The sequence below is a fragment of the Sminthopsis crassicaudata genome, chromosome 6, assembly GCF_048593235.1.
Source record: "Sminthopsis crassicaudata isolate SCR6 chromosome 6, ASM4859323v1, whole genome shotgun sequence".
Taxonomy (NCBI): Eukaryota; Metazoa; Chordata; class Mammalia; order Dasyuromorphia; family Dasyuridae; genus Sminthopsis; species Sminthopsis crassicaudata.
In genome coordinates this window covers 36,900,913-36,921,663 of record NC_133622.1, presented here as the reverse complement: position 1 = coordinate 36,921,663, position 20,751 = coordinate 36,900,913, and the positions used below count along the sequence as shown (strand labels likewise).

Genomic DNA, 20,751 nt, shown 5'->3' with positions numbered 1-20,751 from the left:
TCTCATTTTATAATTTTTATTTGAAACAAGACCAAATCTTATACTTAATATCATATTCTATAGCACCTACACATAGTAGGTATTAAATATTTAAATAAACTTTGTTTGTTCATTTTATAGTTCATTTATATAAAGTTTAATCAAGATGATTTCTTTAATCCCAAAGCGTGTACCCAGCTATTAAAGACCATTTCATTATGTAAATACAGTACCCAGTAGTTCAGCCCAGCAAACACTAGAGGCTAGAAAGGGAAAAGTTCAGCCAGAGGCATTAGGAAACATCTCTCTCTTGTGAAGTATGCTCTCAGGGATCTTTAACATCTTTTAAAGCAGACAGTAATACAGTTTTAGGGGTCTTATCTGAAATACCCCCATGCATAGCACTTAATATATCTCCCTTGGAAGGATGAAGGACAGCATTGGGGCCTTGGGGGTTCTGAAATAGCCTTTATATGACACTGTGCTTCTGGATTTTTATCCAGTTACATCTTTAAAACTATTTGTAATGTGTAAGCAGGACAAAAGTCTCTGTTTAACCTTGAATTTGTATTTTTTTATTGAACTGTGTTATAACCTATATCTGGGTTTTAAAAAAATTAATTTTTTCTTTAGAGGTTTTATAGATATTTAAACACATATTTCATTTCAGAAAAAGAAGGAAGGAGATTAGGGGAGTTAGGAAAGGAGTAGATTTATGCATTATGCAATATGACATCGATAACAAAGTACCTGATACATACATTTTCATCAGGAGTTAAAGGACCAGAGGAGGTAAATTAAAGAACTCAGCACATTCTTAGCCAGTTTTAAATCATCCAAAGCCCTCTGACCCTCATCTTTACTTCTTCCTTCAGTTTTTACTTCCTTCTTCTCAGTTTTTTTATAGTGAAGAACAATGGCAAAATATTGGCTATGTGTATTAGACCCCATGATTAAAAGTATTATGAAAGATGATACTAAGCATATAGTCTTATTTTTTTTAATGGAAGAGATATTACAACTTTTACAATACAAAAGAGACTTTTTTTTGGCACCTATGTGTATGTATTGAACACATGTCATTTCTAGTGTATTTGAAGTGATCTCTGAAATAATGTAAAAATAAGAAGGAGAAATAGTGCCCTTTAGGTTTTATCAGAATGACTACTTGCCAGGTAATTTTATTTTCCTCTCTTCCTCCCTTTTTTTCCTCCCTCCCTTCCTTGCATCTGCCTTCCCCTCTCTCTTAAGACCCTCTTTTCTTCTCCTCTTCCCTTCTTTCTCTTCCCTGTACTCATCCTTTCTCACTGAATTTGTCTCTTTGTCCCTACTTTTATCTCTGTATGCTTCTTTCTGCTTTAGTACATATGCAGTGGGTTTGAGGACATTTGAAGCCAGACGTGATGCTTTCCCTCCAAAAAAACCTATGACCCATTTCTGAAGCTCTGAGTTCCCATGGTTTAGTCATGAAAGCTTTTTGGTAATACTCTTAATTTATATCATCTGATTTCTTCAGTCCTTCACCCCCAAACATTTGGATATTTTTCCAATTCTCCCATAGATAATATGCAGCTCTCCTGCAAATATAAAGCTAAGAAGACATGAGATATAGAAGAGCTATATTGATTGCATGTAAAGAATAGAGAAAGCACTAATATCCTACTCCCTTTACAAATCTTAATTAAATGGACCCCAATGCCAGACTCTTCAGTAGGATCATTTTCCTCAGCACCCCTGTACGGAGAAACCAGATCGGTCCTTTTCATGACTTTTCTGCCCTAGAGCATCAATCATCTTTCTTGTGCCGACAGAAAGGTCTGTGTGGTTCCATTTGTAGCGATTTAGGTCTGCTTTTGTCCAGTACAGGTAGATTCTTCTGGGTTGAGGAGAGGTCTCCCTTCCCAAGTCTTAAGGCACATTATTCACCTTGAGGGTGGAAAATGTATGTATCTGGAGCCACAATGAATAGAAGTTGACTTCCAAACATGACATGTCTATTTAAGCAATTAAGAAACACGTTGGCACATGGGATTCTTCTGTATTTTAAAATATCAGAGTACTGGACATAGTTCTCTATCATAAAGGGTCCCTGCAGTGTCAGCCTACAGAAATGGGTCAGTTTGGGCAATCTTAGTGCAAAATGTCATTACTATTAGTAGAGTAAATTAAAATCAGGGAATAGAATGATATCTAAAAGATCCAATCTAGTATTTTCTATAGTAAGTTCATTATCTCTGATCTAGAAGGAGAATGGAAAATGGACTCACTTGATCAGAGCAGACAGTTAAGGAGAGGAAAAACCTGCAGTTTTACTTCTAGTGTTGCATGTTGAAGATAGTCTTGATAAAAATGACCTTGATAAATCCTGAGGAGACAGCCAAGAAATGCCAGATGCAAATGAAAAAAGGCCAGGGCCTTTGGCTTTGTGTAGGGTTTGGTATTTTTGGTTTGGTTTGGTTTTGTGCTTCAATCACTCAATTCATTGTTTGCACAATGTTATTCAAGTTAAAAAGCTCATTAGTAGGAATCTGTTATAAATGGAATGTGTTTTCAGGGGATATGTTGTTTCATTCACTGCTGTCTGGAATGAGACTGCTCTTGAATTTTCCAGACCTGGAAAATATGTTTCAACTCACATCTGAATGCAAGCTATTCACCTTGCCTTAATTTTACAGTACTTTTCTCTTCAACCAAGAAACTTGGTTTCATTAGCTTGATATTGGTACATTTTGTTTGAATTGTTAAGGTATTAAAGCACATGTTTGTAATTAAGTTAAGCTATGTAATGTATCATTCCCAGATATTTCTTGATTGATAGTTGTGGGTTTCTGGATGTATATAAGGACATCTTATAAATAATTTCCATTTTGACCTTTACTTTTCTCATTGGAATCAGGGAATATAAAGTACTGTACAGACCTTTGCCTTTGGGGCCCCTCTGATGGGAAAATAGAGCACGGAGCTTCTATTAATCTCCAATTAAAGAAGGCTCCCAAATCAACCTTCCCCCCCCCATTTCCCACCGGACTGCATCTCTTTTGGAATTGCCCATAATGCCCCAACAACTTTTGCATCTTGCAAGATTGTATCAGTACCAGAATTAAACTTCTACAGTACTTTCTGTCCCTGGAGCTCCTCTGATCGGAGGGTGGGACACCTCCCAGAACCTCCATTTAAGGAGGCTGCTTGGGTCTACATTTCCTACCTGGTTACACTGCTTTGGACTTCCCTATCATGCTTTCATCCCTATTTCCCTTACACTTTTAAGTTTTATTTTGTATATTAGAATATAATATAATATTATATTATAATCATATTGTAATATAATATTATATTTTAATCATATTATGATATAATATTATATTTGCTGCCATTGGATCATGGACCATCTTTTTCATATTCGTATACCCAACTTGGCGCATTAATAAATATTTATTAGCTAACATGCCTTTCCCTCTGTCCTTGACAATTATATACATCTTAAATGTATTCTTGGTTATTTTTTCTTTTACTCTGTCAATCATTAAACATTTATTAAGTGCCTATAATGTACCTAGTGCTGTACTAAGCCCTGGGGAAACAAAGGGGAAAAAAACCCAGTTCCTGCCCTCAATGAGCTCACCATTCAGTAGGGAGACAGTGCAAACAATACAGGATAAAATGAAAATAATTGATAGGCAAAAGGAGCTAGGATCTCATTTTAAACAGGTTTTTTTTTAGATGATTCATGCACAATCATGTTAAACATTTATACATTATTCATGTTGTAAAAGGAGAATCAGAATAAAGGAAAAGCCATGCAAAAAAAGAACACAAAAAAGTGAAAATAGTATGTTAAACAGGATTTATTAAAAACTTAGCACAGTGGCTACCGCAGAGTAGGCACTTGAGGGCTTATTGGTTACTTGATTGTGGGGCTTAGATGATGCTTGAAGTCTTTTGGGAATTTAAACAATATACACTAATTCATGATCTGTTTTCTGTTCATTTACAGAAAAACAGGCTGTCAATAAACAAATCAGTGTAAGTGTAAGTTCTGATGTGTCCACCAGGTGACACTGCACTCAAATCACTAAGTCAAGTGTCTTCAGTGTGCCTTGATTAGTTTACTCTCATCCCACTTGAGGGACATTTCCTTCAGTCTCTCTGTTTGCATTGCAGAGAGGGTCTATCCTGTGACCATCAAAGTTTTATGGTACAAAGAAATGGAAGACAGTTATTGAGAGACGGCAACTTGAGCGTTCAGCTTTAATCTCTTCCTGAAGTCTTTTTTAACTCATCTTACCTCCTCCTTGAGGACTGAAGGGAGAAGTCCTCCAAATCCTCCAACACTGAGATCATAAAAGATTTTTTAGGAGAGGGATGACAAAAGCTATTATTTAAGTAGGTCCAGCAAGGAAATTCCTTGTGTTAATTAAGACCATATATTCACATTTTACAATTGCCTGACACGTTGAGTGGTTAAGGGACTCTTCCAGGATCACATAGTATGTGTCAGGGGTTCCAGTCCCCAAGTATTCCTGGCCCCATGTTATACTCTCTATTTTATTTTTGTCATACATTCAATTCATCATAGTAATAGTAATTCTTATGGTAATCAGTAGTAGTCATGATTAAAAAATATTTATTGAAAATATATTTAAATTTGAAGCTTAAATGACTTTCTTAGAAGTACATTTTACCTTCATGATTTTCTTTTTCTCTTTTTTTCCCCCCTGAGGCAATTGAGATTAAGTGACTTGCCCAGGGTCACACAGCTAGGAAATGTTAAGTGTTTGAGATCAGATTTGAACTCAGGTCCTCCTGATTTCAGGACTGGTGCTCTATCCTTCATGATTTTCTATATGATCTCTCAAAAAGATGCCTTTATCTCAATAGCTCTAAAGTAAAAAGCCGTTAAAGAAATTCTCAGGAAGAGCTAGACCTGCTGCTTATGTTAGCTTTCTTCCTTATTGAGACCATTTCTTTGTACCACATAGGGCCAATGTAACTCCTAAATATAGGATAATAATATAGATAATAAATCTGTTTTCTTCAAAAAAATTATTCCTCAGTCTTTGAGCATAAATTCACATTTTTAGTTTTCAGATAATTACTTTAGCAACACCCTGATTTTAGTTCTTCATTCTTCATTCCAAAATATTCTGGTTAATTGGATTTTTTCAAATTTATCTCAAGATTTAGAGCCTCTATTTCTATTCTACTTGAGGAAGTTAGAGAGGGAGACATTTTGTGTCTGACGTGTTTCCCTCTCTGATGGGCAAAATAAAGGAAGGGCCAACTAAAAGTGATCTCAAGGGCAAAGGAGAAACTTGGGAAGTTTGGCATTCTCTACAACCCATGAATGTATTCCTAATCCTTTACTGGTGTATTCCCCGTTATGGCTTCTGAGAAGAAAGGAAGGCAAACAATACACATTTGCTAAGGATTTACCATGTGCCTAGCATTGTGCTAATACAAATAAAAGGAAAAAGATAGATGATCTCCATCTTCAAAGAGGTTATTTTCTACTGGGGTAAGAAACCACATAATAGGGAGCTTACAGGTAGAAGAGGATGGAGAGTACCTAAGAGCATAAGGAAGAAAGTAGAAGTCTGGAAAATTAGGGAAAAAGAGCAAACATGGCTGACCTAGGGACCTTATACAGCTTTGAAAAGGAAAAGACCAAATTGAAAAATCTGAGGAAAGGATCAAAGAGGTAGAGATATCTTATAGCTTGAGAAACTCCCCATGGAAGGAAGTTCAGTGTAAAAAGCAAATGACTCATAGTGGTGAAGTCTAGAAAGATAAGGAGCATAGAATGTATAATTCCATTATGGAAAAAAAATAATCACTTTGTTTCTTATTAGTATGTCTTTTTAAAAATCTTTTCTGTTGAGGTTGCCTAAATTTCTTCTTGTGGGTTTGTCTTTGAAAAATATCTAAGGTTGTTCTGTGCAATTACATTTGATGTTTCTTCAGAAAACATGTTTTTCCTCCTAATTGGAATTATATAGTGTGATATTTCCACAAAAGGAGCATGTTTGATGTATTAATCTTAAATTGTAGTTTTAGATGTTTAAAAAATGTATTCTATAAATGTTTTGAGTTTTATTAAGTTAAACTACTTGACTTTTTGAACTTAAGAAATTGGATATCCTTTAATTTTGTTTGATTTATAAAATCTGGGTCAAACCATGAAAATCAAAGCAAGCATGTTATCATACAGACACACTTGAAACCAGACAGGACCTCCCTTTTCCATCTGCAAGCCTCAGATATGGAAACCCCTTCCAATTTCTAGAAATTGCATTCTCTACTTTCTAGAGTTTAGTGTTCTCAAAATGTAATGACCCAAAGAGGAATATGGGCCTTCCTTTCTTCTCCCTTTCCCTTTCCTTATTCCTTGAAATAGCACCTACAACTCTTTTTTTTTTTTTTTTTGGATGAGGATGTTTTTTGTAAAGTTATGTTTTATTCAGGTAGTTTTAATATTAAAAGAAGTATTCAGGTCTTTTAAAAAGCTATAGGCAGAAGTTTGATGATTATAAAAAAAAAAAAAAAAACTCCTACCTGGTCATACTCTCTCCATCCCATTGACTCTGAAGTATGGCATATTATTATTACTTTTATAAATTTCATTTCAGTTTTCCCTCATTACGCCTAGCCACTAGCTTAGGAGAGGTTATTGGAAGACTCTTGCTCCCCATTGCCCCTTCTAAGCTCTCCCTTTACCTCCCCTACCATCACCACTCAGTAATTTCTCCTTTGAGGTTCTCTAAATCCTCATTTAGCATCTAATCAAAATTCTGATTGATAGTTGTTGGCTACTAAACTCCAAGATGTTTTCCTTCTTTCCTCAGTGAATTCAGTGAAGTAAGTTTTTCTTACCCAACATATCACTCTCTTGCCTTCATCCTAGGGCACTTTGACATACATACTTAGGTTCCCTTAATCATCTGAAGCTCCAAATTTCTCCACTTCTTCATTTCTAGGACTTGATTTTCCAGTCCACCACAGCTAGACCGTGCTCTTCACTTTGCTGTCATCCACACATGTATTGCTTTCAAGTTTATAAGCTTTGAAATTCCCTCATCTGGTCCCAGTTGGTCCATTTTACCTTTCTCTTGTAACCTCAAATCTTGTTCTTCATCTGCATTATCACTTCCCAAATCCATCCCTTCCTCAGTTCTTTCCCATGCCGTCACTCCTGTATTAGATATACTTCTGACTTTTCTATCTTGACCCCTTGCAACTAATCCACATTGTGACATGTATTTTTGTTAAAGATCCTTAGGACAAAAAGGGAGACCTCCCATTGTCCAGTCAGTGATGACTCCTGCAATATAAATTGTTTTCTGAAAGCACTGTTGTGGCTTCCCTACATTGCTGGGACTGGATTAAAGGAAGGGAGTAGCAAACCATGAAAGACTTGGGACAATTGCTCTTTGGTAATTGTGGGTCCTCAATAAATATAAAATAATGATGAAAATAAAAATACAAGAATAATAAAGTCTGAGTGGGTCGCACAATACACTTGGGTCTAAATATAAAATGGTGAGGAGGAGAAATCAGTGGGAATGTCCTTGTTTCTTAGAAATAGGGCTTTTTATGTGCACATTTCTTGAACCTTAAATTGAATCTTGATGCATTACTTAGATGTGGAATTCTTCAAAACTAATTTGCTTTAATCATTTCATATGATTAATAATATTATATTAAATATATATTTTTTGGATTTCAGATAACTGTGGGTCACAGTTTTAGGGAAGATATGAAGGAAAGAACAGAATAGGCAAAAAACGGAGATAAAAACAAGTATTGCATCTAGGTGATTTATTCCAATAGGAATCATAAGATTCAATTTTAATAGATTTGGAGATCTTTTACCAAATTATTTTCTTTCTCTTTTTTCTCCTCTTTTCTACAAGGACTAAGTCCTTACTTGTTTCATTAGTTTCTAAATCTGTAAATCCAAATTTATGTCAGCCTTTTAATTTGTCATCTTAATTATAAGAGATTTCATGGAGTATTATCTAGGGAAATGATTCTTTTATCTTAAATCCAATTTGAATTTTTAAACATCATCCTGCAAAGCATTTATTATATGAATATTTATATGTGGACCCGAACTAGGTCTAAAAATAAGTTAAATGTATATTAAATGATTTAGACCAACTTTATCCATATCCTACAATAAAAATCATTTATGAAAGGGAAATTTAAATTAGGAAATGCAGATGAATGAGTAAGTATTCAGCAAAGATATTAAACATATATGTTCAAGCTTTAAAGAAAGTGATAAGTGAAGAGGAAGTTGATCCTGTTGGGAATTATTGTAACTCTTCTAATTATTTAGGAAAACACTCACTTGACATGTAGAATTTAAGGAATTGATTGATGGGAGAGAAGATTTATAGTCTGATATAGGAAAGATATTGCAGTCAGCATGGTTTAGAAAGAATAATTAGATGAGAAGGTCATGAAGTGAATATATCTGCATGGAAGCAACAGAGGTTTTTGGCAGGGTGGTAGGATGAGAGATGAAATGTTTTCTAAATAAACCCTTATGAAGGACTTTGAAGGACAAAGTTGAGCAATATTCTTGTTACTGATTGTTGGTATAAATTGAAGCCACAATAAAAGCCACATGAAAAGTTGTCATGTTTGAAGTAAGGGGGTAAAATAAAAACAAATTGGGTCATGCCTTTGAAAATTACTTGAGTTGAATACAATAAAAACTGGTAATCTTGACAGAATTGAATGCAGTTGAGAGCTACTCAGAGTAATTTACACTAAGAAGAAGAGCAGAATAGCTAAAATGAAGGAGTTAAGATAAGTCATAAAGTTAATGGATCTCTCAAGGTCTCAAGTTAGAGGTGAATCTGATCTCCTTAGTCATGCAGCTTGAAATGCATCATTTTGCCTCTGGTCAAAATTTATTCTTTTTTTATTTACTTAATTTCATGCCATGTATATGTCACTTGCATGTCAAATAGTTTTATACTTATAATAAGATAGTTCTAATGTCTAATGATATGAACCCTCTTTCTCCCAAAAGAAAAAAAAATGTATGGAACAATGGATTAACTACCATATGCTCTATTAGAAAAAAGAAACCCTAGAAGGAATTTAATTTTATATTATTATGAAAATGATGGAGGATGGTAAGAAATAGTATAGTGAACTTCTCTCCAAAAGACTCCTGCATACATCTTGAGAATGTGGCAGATCAAATTCTGATGGAGAAATGCAAAGTCATATTGAGTGAGAAACTCAGTGAATAATTTGTCCAGCTCAGTGTGCTATAAAGAGACAGACTTCCACTTGTCTTTGGATATTGAGAAAGGATCAGGTCAAGAGTATGTTACCCCAAGCAATGTAGTGCTTTTGAAGAAGTTGTACACTATTGCAAGAAGAAGTCCCAGAGCAAAGCTCTACCAGACCCATTCTTAGACACCCTGATGGGTAACTTTGTCACCAGCTACTTGGTTCTAGGTTACTGATCCAAGACAAAGTGAGAAGGGGACTTAGGGGTCTTGCTTGGGAAGTGGTATCCCTTGGGTAGGAACCTTTTGGATTGTGTATATCAAAAGGAGTAAATTCTGAAACAAGCAGCACTGGTATGATCTCAAGCTCAGAAAGGGTCTCAGTTTCAGCATCTAGTTCATCCACAAAGAGCCAGAGCAGGAATTCCAAACCAAAGAAGGAGTCTATGTTTGTTCAAGTATAGACATGATATTTTTCAGGTGAACTCATGTAAAGAGTTCATCAATCAACCTTTACCCTGAATCAAAATGTTTTGGGAACATTGGGAGCTTGCAGGTCTTGGAATGGCACAATGTTCAATACTACAAGAAAGAAACATCACAGACTTATTTTCCAGAAATGTGACAGAGCCCAGCCATCATATCAAGTGCAAAGTCAGGGAGTAAGCTGAAAGAATGGGCAAATAAAAAAGAACTACACAATAATGAGCTATTTATAGTAGTAGGGATGTTCAAGATGTAAGAAGAGGAGAATAACTCCAAAATGATCACAAGCAAGTACCTTAGAGAAAAACTCAAATTGGATGCAATCTCAACTAGAATTTCTGGAATAACAGTTTTTTAAAAAGCTTAAAATGTTTTTATAAATGGAATGAGGGGAAAAAACTGGAAAAGAAAAAAGAGCTGTAGAAGAAAGAATTAGAGATAGAATTAACAGGTTGGCAGAAGAAACGCAAAACATTGTCAAAGTAACAACATTCTTGAAAATTAATAATAAAATAAATAAAAATCAATGAATTCTATGAGGCAAATATTAAGTATTTGTTTATTAATGTTAAATATCAAAATAAAATCAAGACTGAAAATATAAGGTATCTCATAACAAAAACAATTTAGAAAACAGTTTAAGAAGAAAAAAAGCAATTCAATGGACTGTATAAATGACATGACCAGAAAAATACCTAGATGTCATATTTCAAGAAATATTAAAAGAAAACTGCTCAGAATACTTTCAGAAAAACCTGGGAACTTTTATGATCTTGTGTGAAGTGAACAGAAACAGGAAAGCATGTACACAGTGTACACGGAGTAATATTCTAAGAATGATCAACTGTGAAAGGTAGCTACTTTGATCCAGACAAGGATTCGAGACAATTCCAAAGGACCCATCATGAAAAGTACTGTCCATCTCCAGAGAAAGAACAGATAAATGGAATGCACATGGAAGTATGTTTTTTAAAAATCATTTTTGTTTTCTTTTTTGTCTTTTTTGGTAATAGAATAAATATGAAAATATATTTTGCATGAAATCATAGATATAATTAATATCAAATTGCTTGCATTCTCAAGGAGAGGGGAAGAGCTGAGGAAGAGTAATTTAAGGCAGAATAGTAATTTAAGTACTAACTTGCTGTCTGGAAATTAAATTAAAAAAAAGAATGTTAAGTTTTTACATGAAATTGAGAAATATTTGATGAAATAAATATTTAAAAATTAAACTGCTCAGATTTCTTAAAATCAGAGGGAAAGGAAAAACCCACTACCATCTCCTGAAAGAACCCCCAAAATAATACTTTCCAGGAGTATTATGAACAAAATACAGAGATTTCAGGTCAAAGAAAAAAATGCTAGTATCCAGAAAGGAATAAAGTAAATTCTGGATCACACAGGATTTAGCAGTCACCATTGTAAAGGAATGGAGAACCTAGAATATCATTCCAGAAGACAAAAGGGATATGGGCTAGCAAAACTTATTATAATTCTTAAGGGGAAAAATGGATCTTTAATAAAATAAAGAACTTCCAAAGATCTTCTGATGAAAAGACCAGAGCAACAGAAAAACTTTGAAGTCTAAAAGGAGTGAAAAGGAACATAAAAAGGGTGAACTTGAATGAACAATGATAAAGGACTAAATAAGGATAGAGTACTTATATTCAGATATGGGGAACTGATACACATGTTCTCTCTGAACCTGTCATCATTAAGGTTCATAGAAGGAATCCAATTAAGACCCAAGAATTCTTTTATTTCATCTTATTAGCCTTAAGAAAAAAATAGAGAAAGAAAGAGGAACACTGTGGGAAATATAAAGGAAGATTAGGGGAAATTATTTCATGTAACCAACCTGCACAAACACTCACAAAATATAAATGAGGAGGGAATGGGGAAATACTAGTCAAAAGAAGGAAGAATACATCCACAGAAGGTTAGGCTGTAGTTTTATTGATTCATCTTGATCCCATTTGGGGTTTTCTTGGCATATATTGCAGTAGTGTGCCATGTTCTTCTTCTGCTCATTTTACAAATGGGGAAACTGAGGCAAACAGGGTGAAATGACTTGCCCATGGTCATAAAGCTACTAAGTGTTTGAGACCTGATTTGAATTCAGATTCCATTAATTCTAGGGCCAGCTCTCTATCTACCGCATCACCTATCTGCTGTTAGAGGAAAACAATTCACTCATTATGGACATAGGAGGGGAAAGGGAGAAGAGGGGAGGAAGAATTGAAGGAAAGGTGGGTGAAGAGAGGGATTAGACCTGAGTGAAAAAAATTATGAGGAGGCACAAAATATTTATAGTCCTTTTTAAAGTTACAAAGAATAGGATGGAAGTGGATATCTTCAACATAAAGAAGAGCCAACTCACTTCCAGTTGATCAATGATGGACAGAAACAACTACACCCAGAGAAGGAACACTGGGAAGTGAATGTAAACTGTTGCACTACTGTCTATCTACCCAGGTTACTTACACCTTCGGAAGCTAATACTTAACGTGCAACAAGAAAACACACATATATTGTATCTAGGTTATATTGTAACACATGTAAAATGTATGGGATTACCTGCCATCGAGGGGAGGGAGTAGAGGGAGGGAGGGGAAAATCTGGAAAAATGAATACAAGGGATAATGTTATAAAAATTACTTTTACATATATACTGTCAAAATAAATTCTATAATTATAAAAAAAGTTATAAAGAATAGGAATCTGAGGTAGTGCCTGTAAGTTGTGCAGTGAGTGAGAAAGTTACAGTACATAAATATGTTGAACTCTTAGCAGCAAAATAAGCAACCAGAATTTCAGAGAATTCTACCCCTCCTTATAGAGAAGTGAAAAATTCAGTGAAGAAGAGGAAAACTGTTTTTTTGGAGATAGGAGACAATGGGATAATTTGCTTAGATTGACTATATATGTTTGTTTTTCTTGTCTTATCACTTGGAGATAGGAGATTGGAATGAGAGGGTGAGAAAGTAGATTTGGGATGATAAAATGATGTAATACACACACACACACACACATATATATATTTATTTAAATAATTTCTTTAGAGGTGTTTTCTTTAACAAGCCTTATTCTAAAATAAATATTAGTATTTTAATATGGGTGAGAACCTTACCCTGGAATCAGCCAAATTGTTCATTGGTAAGATAATAGGGTTTGAATAAAATATAATATTTTATCATCTTAATGTGTGGTTTTTATGTCAGGCTGCACGCAGGGTTCCTTATGTATGGTATAGTCATGTCACACTGCTAATCTCTTCCAACTCTCTTATTTTATAGTTTAATATACCAAGAATTAGGAAAGCTATGGCACTTGATCAGAGGCATGGGTATTAAATTGACCACAAATCCAGTGTGATTTCCTTGCACTATACCACCTCAGAAATCAACCGAATGGCTGATTTCATTTAATTGTTCTTTACAACAAGTTTTCTGTTTTTCTTTTGTTTTTAGGTCGGCATCTAGATATTTTGCTTTTCCTCTAATTAACATAGTTTTTATTTGAAGGGATGTCATATTAATCAGGGCTTTTCTCATACAAATAATGTAACATGCAGAGGTATTGTTGTTATTTATGCACATTTGCTTTTTCATATCCCATCAAGTAGCACTGACCTATAACATATTGGCATTAGTCTCTCGGTTCTCTGACTTGAAAAGTTTAAGGCTATATAATGGAAAAAAAGAAACTTTTCCCAAAGTCTTTCATCTTGGCCAGGGCAGTGAGATGGAATAATAGACGTGGCACATTTCCAAAAGTACTCTACCACTGCAACCCACAGAAGAAATGGTTTCACATGGAGCACAGCATGGAGTAAGCCTGTGAAAATCCATTGCTATAGGAGTTAATGCATAAAAAAGATCTAATGTTGCAGTTAGAGTCTGAGAAAGATTGGCTCACTCCCAGAATAATAATGCTATTTGCCACTCATGTGAACACAAGGATAATGAAATCAAATATGTCTTAGGGAATAAGCCACAAGATTTGAGTTGAGTTACATGGAATTAAGAAAATTTCCATGACCTTCTTTCTCATGTTTTTTTGACTCTAATCAAATACCCAATTGTGTTTACTATGTTAAGTCTGCCCCACTTTCTGCCCCTTCTTTTTAATTACTGATTGAAATGCTCATTTCGGCTTCTGTGATTTCATTTATGCATCTTATCATTCATACTTCTTTACACTTTAACTGATTGCTGAGTGTATGTTCTTTTTCCCCAGGTAAATTCGTAGAAACAGAGAATCTTAGAAATGTAAAGCCCAATAACTTACTCTAGAATCATCCTATCTGAGAGGTGGGAGGATCTTAGAGGTCATTTAGTTCTATTTCTCTTTCAGTAGGTTTTCCCATCTGTTATTAATGTTAATTAATGGTTCCACATTTAATTGTCACTCTTCCTCAAAATTCCCCAGTGGCTCCCTTTTGACTAAGATAAAACACAAACTCCTCATTCTGTTAATAAAATTTTGTCCCAACCTACCTTCCATAATATTCACTCATGTCCAATTCTTTCTGACCTCAGAAAGACTTTTCTATCCTCCACTATTTTTTAAAGTCTGACCAAGGTTCCATGATACCAATCATTTCATCCTTTGCCATCCTATTTTCCTTTTGACTTTATTCTTACTCAACATCAGGATTTTTCTAATGAATCCTATCTTCTCATTATGTGATCAAAGTAGTTCAGCTTCACTATTTGTTTTTCCAATGAATAGTCGGAATTAATTTCTTTAACTGTGGATTTAACCTTCTTGCTATCCAAAGGATTCTCAAAAGTCTTCTTCAGCACCATGATTCAAAAGTTTTGAGGAATACTCAACTTTCCTTATAGCCTTATATCCCAGCTTTCACAACCATACATTGTTACTGGAAAAACATAGCTTTGATTATGTAGATCTTTGTTAGAAAGCTGATATTTTTGCTTTTTTATTATGCTTTCCAGATTTGCCATAGGGAAGGGTACCTTCCAAAGAACAAGTATCTTTTAATTTTATGGATGTCTATTGTGATCTTTGAGCCCTAGAATATAAAACCTGCATCACACTGTCAAATGCTTTAATTCAAGCTTCAATTAATTTAATTCAAAATTTAATCAATTTAATTCAAATTGATTTAATTTAAAATTTAATTTAATTCAAAAGCTTCAATGAAGCAGAAGGTGTTTTTCTGGAACTTCCTTGCTTTCTTCATAATCCAGTAAATGTTGGCAATTTGGTTTCTAATTCCTCTGCCTCTTCAAAAACCAACTTACTCTTCTGGTAATTCTTGGTTCATGAATGGCTGAAGCTTGGCTCTCAGAATCTTAATCTTATGACCTTGTTGGCATGTGAAACGAGAGCAATTGTTTGGTGCTTTGAACATTCCTTGGCTTTCTCTTTCTTTAGGATTGAGGTGTAAACTGGCCATTTCCAATCCAGTGTTTTTTCTGCTGCTGAGTTTTTCAAACTTGCTGGCATATTGAGTAGTGCAGCAGTTTAACACAACATATTTTAGGATTTTAAATAGCTCAGCTGGAATTCCAGGACTTCTATTAGCTAGCACCAACACCATCTTCCCAGATTTATTTCATGTTACTTTTATTTTGCAAACTAGCCTGTTTCCTGCAGGCTGTCTTTATACTTTTGCACAGGCTGTGTCTCAAGTTGGCTTAGGATATACTCACTCTTGACTTTTCTATCTTGCTGAGTTCATCTGAGTTCTCTGTTGCTCTGTTTGGAGATGGCCCTCGATTTCTTCCTTATCTGAATCGCCCTTCTGAGCTAGTATCTAATACGTAGCTTTCTCAGTCATGATGACTGATTAAGATTATTGGTTCTGAAATAGTTTCAATAAAGTCACACAGACAAAAGATAGATTGCAAGGATAGAAATTGGATAGGACAGAGATGGAATATAAAGGGAAAGCTTTTGAAGAATCAGGAAGAGCTGCAGTGTCTATAGACAGGAGCCAGTGGAAAGAGAGAAATTAATTTCTTCCTTATTGCTTGTTGCAACAAGGTTCTGGATGAGGCAGAAGGGAAAGGAGCCAAGGGTAAAAGGAGATGGGAAATGATGAAAAAGTTGGGCTGTCTCTGCCCTGAGATTGGAGGGAAAGTGTGGGTGGCAGTGCTGAGAAGCCTCAGGTGCAGAGATAGGGTTAAGGAAGCTCTTACTAAATGACTTTAATCATGGAAGGTCCTTATTAAATGGTGTCTGAATTTAACCAAGAGATCATGGATGGGGATCTAAGTCGAGTTTGAGTCTCGGCACTGCTGCTTAGTTATTGTAGAATCTTAGGCAAGTCCTTTGGACCCACTTTTCTTTAAAATAAGAAGTTGGACTGCATGATGTCAAAGTCCCTTTTTAGCCCTAAATCTTGTAATAGCATTAATAATAGCTTTCATAATCTCAAATCCATATGGAACGAAATTGTCTGAAAATATAGAAGCCTAGAAGAAGAAATTAGAACCATGTGGGAACAAGATGAGGTACATATCACTCTCATTCTGTTTGCTACTGGAGTTGTTCCAAAGAAGCTTTTCATGAGCTTCATAGAAGAACTTATATCCTAACATTTTTTATTCAGTTACAAAAAAATCATTTTTATCTACCTGCATAATAATTCTCTGAACTTTAAATTAAAAAAAAACAGCAATAGAGTAGCAGATCCATCTCATATAACATGAGAAGAATAAGAAAATTAATGGTGCATCCATATATTCATACTGTGATTTAAGGTTTCCAAAGCTTTATTTACAATATTCTATTCCCTACACTGTAGATGAGTAAATTGAGTTAAGTGTCTTCATGGTTCGAGATGAGATTTAAATAGAAATGATCTTTCTGCTAGGCCATGCTACATGTTATCCTATAAACTAAGTTGAATGGACTCTTCTCCAAGAAGTAGGAAACTAAGTCATTTATTTTCTGTGAATGTGTGCGTGTAGTTATCAGTGGAGACTTTTAAGGAGAGACAGAAGGGATGAGGCTAATGGTGATATGAATGAGATGATGGGGTTAACGAGCATCTTTGAGGACCATTGGATAGGATGCACCATAAATCATTATATGCATATTAACTTATTCTATAGAGTTAAGAAGCTCAAAGAGATGATGAACATGAACTACTCTTAAAACATTTTTAGAGCGTGATTTAAATAAATGTCAACTGCTATTATCTTTTTCAATATGTCTTCTGCTTATCATCCCAGCGACCTATCTTATGAGAGAGTGCATCATTTTAAAAACTGGTTTGTTGAATTTTAAATTTGATCCTTCTTATTTCACAGGTGCCTGTGTAAACATTGTCAACAGCCAGTGTCAAATTCTGCCTTACAACCACACTACTCTGACATCCGCTGCGTCCATCGTGAAAACAGCTGACCTGGAAAAGTTCTTGAAGTTCTTCAGTTATCTCAACCGCCTCGGTTGCTATCAGCACATCATGCTATTTGGCTGTAGCATGGCTTTCCCTGAGTGCGTCAGTGATGGCGATGACAGGTATTTGGAAATCAAAGTCATTCATTGATAAGAGCCAGTAATAGCAGAATTCTAAGTATCTAATCAAAACAAAACAGTCCTAAGACGTCTACCATTTCTTGGTTTGTAATGGAAATCATTGCCATCCACCATTACTCCTCAAACAATCAGTCATAACTAATTAAAGTCCTTTTTAAACCAGAATTCATGAAGACTCATAATTTTATTGCAAGAAAAAATAATCAGTATAACTGCATTGATGTTCAAAATTTTTAACAATTATAGGATTCTTCTGGATAACAGTATTTTCTAAAATAGAATTTTTCTTTCATTTTCATCAGTGGAGACAGTGTCATCTAATTATGTATAACATTTGCAATAATCAAGCCTATCTATTTCTAAGTGTGTTAAATATAAAAGTATAAACTAATATATTTTCCATATTTGAAAATGCCAAAATTGCTTATAGAACTGTTCTTGTGTATGAATCTAATTTTCAAATGCAGATGAAATTCTATATTATTTATATTGACTTAATTAATTTTTATGATAAGTCTCAATTAGGAAACATGAAGTCATTTATTTACTTGGTAAAAATTTTGTTGTAATAGTTTCTAGGAATGATCTTTTAAAATAAATAATCCCAGAATGTATGCTAACTTTTAGATAGCCCATAGCTTTTAGGAACTAGTCTTGCCAAAAAAGTTAACTATAGTAGAAGCTTTCAAGGGAAAGAAAGATAGTAAATGGTTTCTATGAGTTAAAAGTGTAGGATTGGAAATGCTGACAATTTATCTTTCACATAGTGAACAGCATAGACAACTTTGAAAGTGATTCACACCTTAATAAGTATTTATTAACTTTGTGTTGATTTTATAACACCTATATATCAAGCCTTGCAAAGCATTGTGTCATCATGTATGAGTTTTATCCCCCTTTTCAGAAGAAAATTAGTTGAAATATCTTAGTATAGTGAAGACCGGTCCTAATACTGATTTTATTACTGAATCACCATGGGATAACAAACTGAGGAACACTTTCTCACTTTATTTAATTCAGCTTTTGAAAAATATATTGAGTACTGGGACTATGCTCGGTGCTATGAATGTAAAAACAAACATGACATATCCTTCTCAAGTTTTTAGATAGAACTATGTCTATTTTTATCTTCTCTTTAATGTTTATTTTTTATCAATGCCTTGGATGAAGGTATAGAGCCATCAAGATGAGAGAAAGCTGGGAGCAATAAGTAATATATTGAAAAAAAGAATCCAAGCAAGTCTTAGAAGGTTAGAATAATAATGGGTTGAATAGAATAAGGGGAAATTTAATGGAGATTGGTGCAAGAACCTAGTTTAAGGTTCAAAAATCAATTTTGCAATGTCAGAAGAGTGGTTAGAAGTTTATTTAAAGAAAGGTGCAGAGGCTTTTGAGTTTTGTGAGTTCAAAATAAATTAATGGTTGATATGGAATCTCCAAAATTTACTTTGATATTTGATAAGCTACATTGAGAAGCATAGTATATAGATCTAGGGAGGGGAATGGTGTTCTCTATCCCTTTTGTCAGTCCAAATCTGCAATATGGTAGTTAGTTCTGGATTGTATATTTTAGAAAGGACATTGATATAACAGAGTGTCCAATGGAAGGACTTAAATTCAGAGATAAAATTGAAAGAACTGGAGGTGCTTAGTCTGCAGTAGAAAAGACTCAGAAGCATGATGGCCATTGTCAAGTATTTGAAAGGCCGTCACGAGATTGTAGACTGCTAAAAGGCAGTACTAGGAGTGAAGTTTAGAAGGTGCAGAGTCACATAATTAGGCTCAAGATATGGACAAACTTAACAAACAGAGAAATCCAGATGTAGAACGGATTGCCTTGGGAGGTGATGGTTCTCCACACTATATAGGTCTTCAAGGAAAAGACTGGATAGCTACTTGCTGGGAATGTTGCAGAGGATGATTGACTAGGGATGGTCTATAATGGGTAGATAATCCAAGATTAGCAGTTTTCTCAGGGCCTTTACAAATCTGAAATTTCATGAATCTGTAAAGTTTTATTATAAATGGAAAAAAAAACAAGAAAAAAGCTCTCTATAAATACAGTATTCTGATTATCATTATTATAACTCACTCTTTATTCTCAAACCAGCTGTAGTATCCTGTTGTTGTTGAGTGATTTCAGTCTTGTTCTATTTTTGATGACTCCATTTGGAGTTTTCTTGGCAAAGATATTGGAGTGCTTTGCCTTTTCCTTCTCCACTCCATTTCACAACTGAAGAATGGAGGTAAATAGGGTTAAGTGACTTATCCAGGATCATGCTAGTGTCTGAGGCCCGTTTTGAACTCCTCCTGATTCCAGGTCCAGTGCTCTACTAACTCTACCATCTAGCTGCCCACTATAGTATCCGAGTTAAATTTAATTATTCATTCCAAGGTAACTTAGGGCAACTTTCCCTAATCCATTTTAGCACGAGGAACATTACAATTGCTACTAGGAACTTTTTTTTTTTTTTTTTTTTTTTTTTTAATCTAGCTGCTAAGAGGCTTTCAAATACCTGTTTGCCAACCATATATGGAAATATTTAATCCTATTCGGCAAAATTTCAGGCCTCTGCCACCAGTTGGCATTTGATCAACTTTATCTCTTTTTCCCTTTCTCTTTCCCTATAACCCTCCTTCTTTTTCTCTCTTTCCCTCTCTCCCTCTCTCTTTCCCTCTCTTTTTCCCTCCCCCCTTTCTTTCCTTCTCTTTCCCTCTCTCTCTTCCTTTCTCTTTCCTTTCTCCTCTTCTTTTTCCCTCACTCCCTCTTTTTTCTCCCTCCCTCTTTTATACTAAGTAGCTTCTTTCAAAGCAAAGAAATTTCTTAATTATCTGTATACTCCTTTCTGATCCCACCCTTTGCTAGCAAGCAGTGCCTGTAGTACATGTTTTATATATGTTTATTTACATGTTAAATGTGTGAACATGTGCTGAAGAATTAGAATAATCTTAATAAAAAGTCATGAAGATTAATATGTTGAGAAAAATTTCAAATCCATCTTTTTTTGTGGATACTGAGAATCATCAGTGGTATTTTCTTTAATGTAAGAAAGAAGCTAGGCTTTTATTGTATTGCATCTCTTACTAGACAAGAAAGAGCTCTTATACTTCAGAGATAATATACATATATTTTATGAACTTCAGAATTAAGTCCAAAGTAGATAATGATAGAATTTAAAATGATATTATATCCAGAACACTGCTTTCTTTCAGATCTCTGGTAGTTTGTATACTTAAAGAGCTGATTTTTTTTATATTTCCTACAGTGGTGAAGTGCATGGAGTGCTGGGCCTGGAGACAGGAAGGACTCATCTTTGTGAGTCCAAATCCAAACTTGGACACTTAACTACTAGCTCCGTGACCCTGGGAAAGGCACTTCACGCTGTTCAGCTCCATTTTCTAATCTGTAAAATGAGTTAGAGAAGGAAATGGCAAATAACTCCAGTATCTTTGCCAAGAAAACCACAAATGGAGTTTAAATAGGATCATAGAGTTGGATGTGACTAAACAATAGCAAATACAA

General features: G+C 34.7%; 1 protein-coding gene across 1 annotated transcript in view; it reads left to right on the top strand.

The window, feature by feature from the left end:
• CORIN (corin, serine peptidase) overlaps positions 1 to 20,751 on the top strand; it is a 182,369-nt gene that overhangs the window by 56,757 nt on the left and 104,861 nt on the right. Inside the window, 1 exon segment of the mRNA XM_074274153.1 lies at positions 17,000 to 17,210. Coding sequence (XP_074130254.1) covers positions 17,000 to 17,210 — 211 coding nt within the window.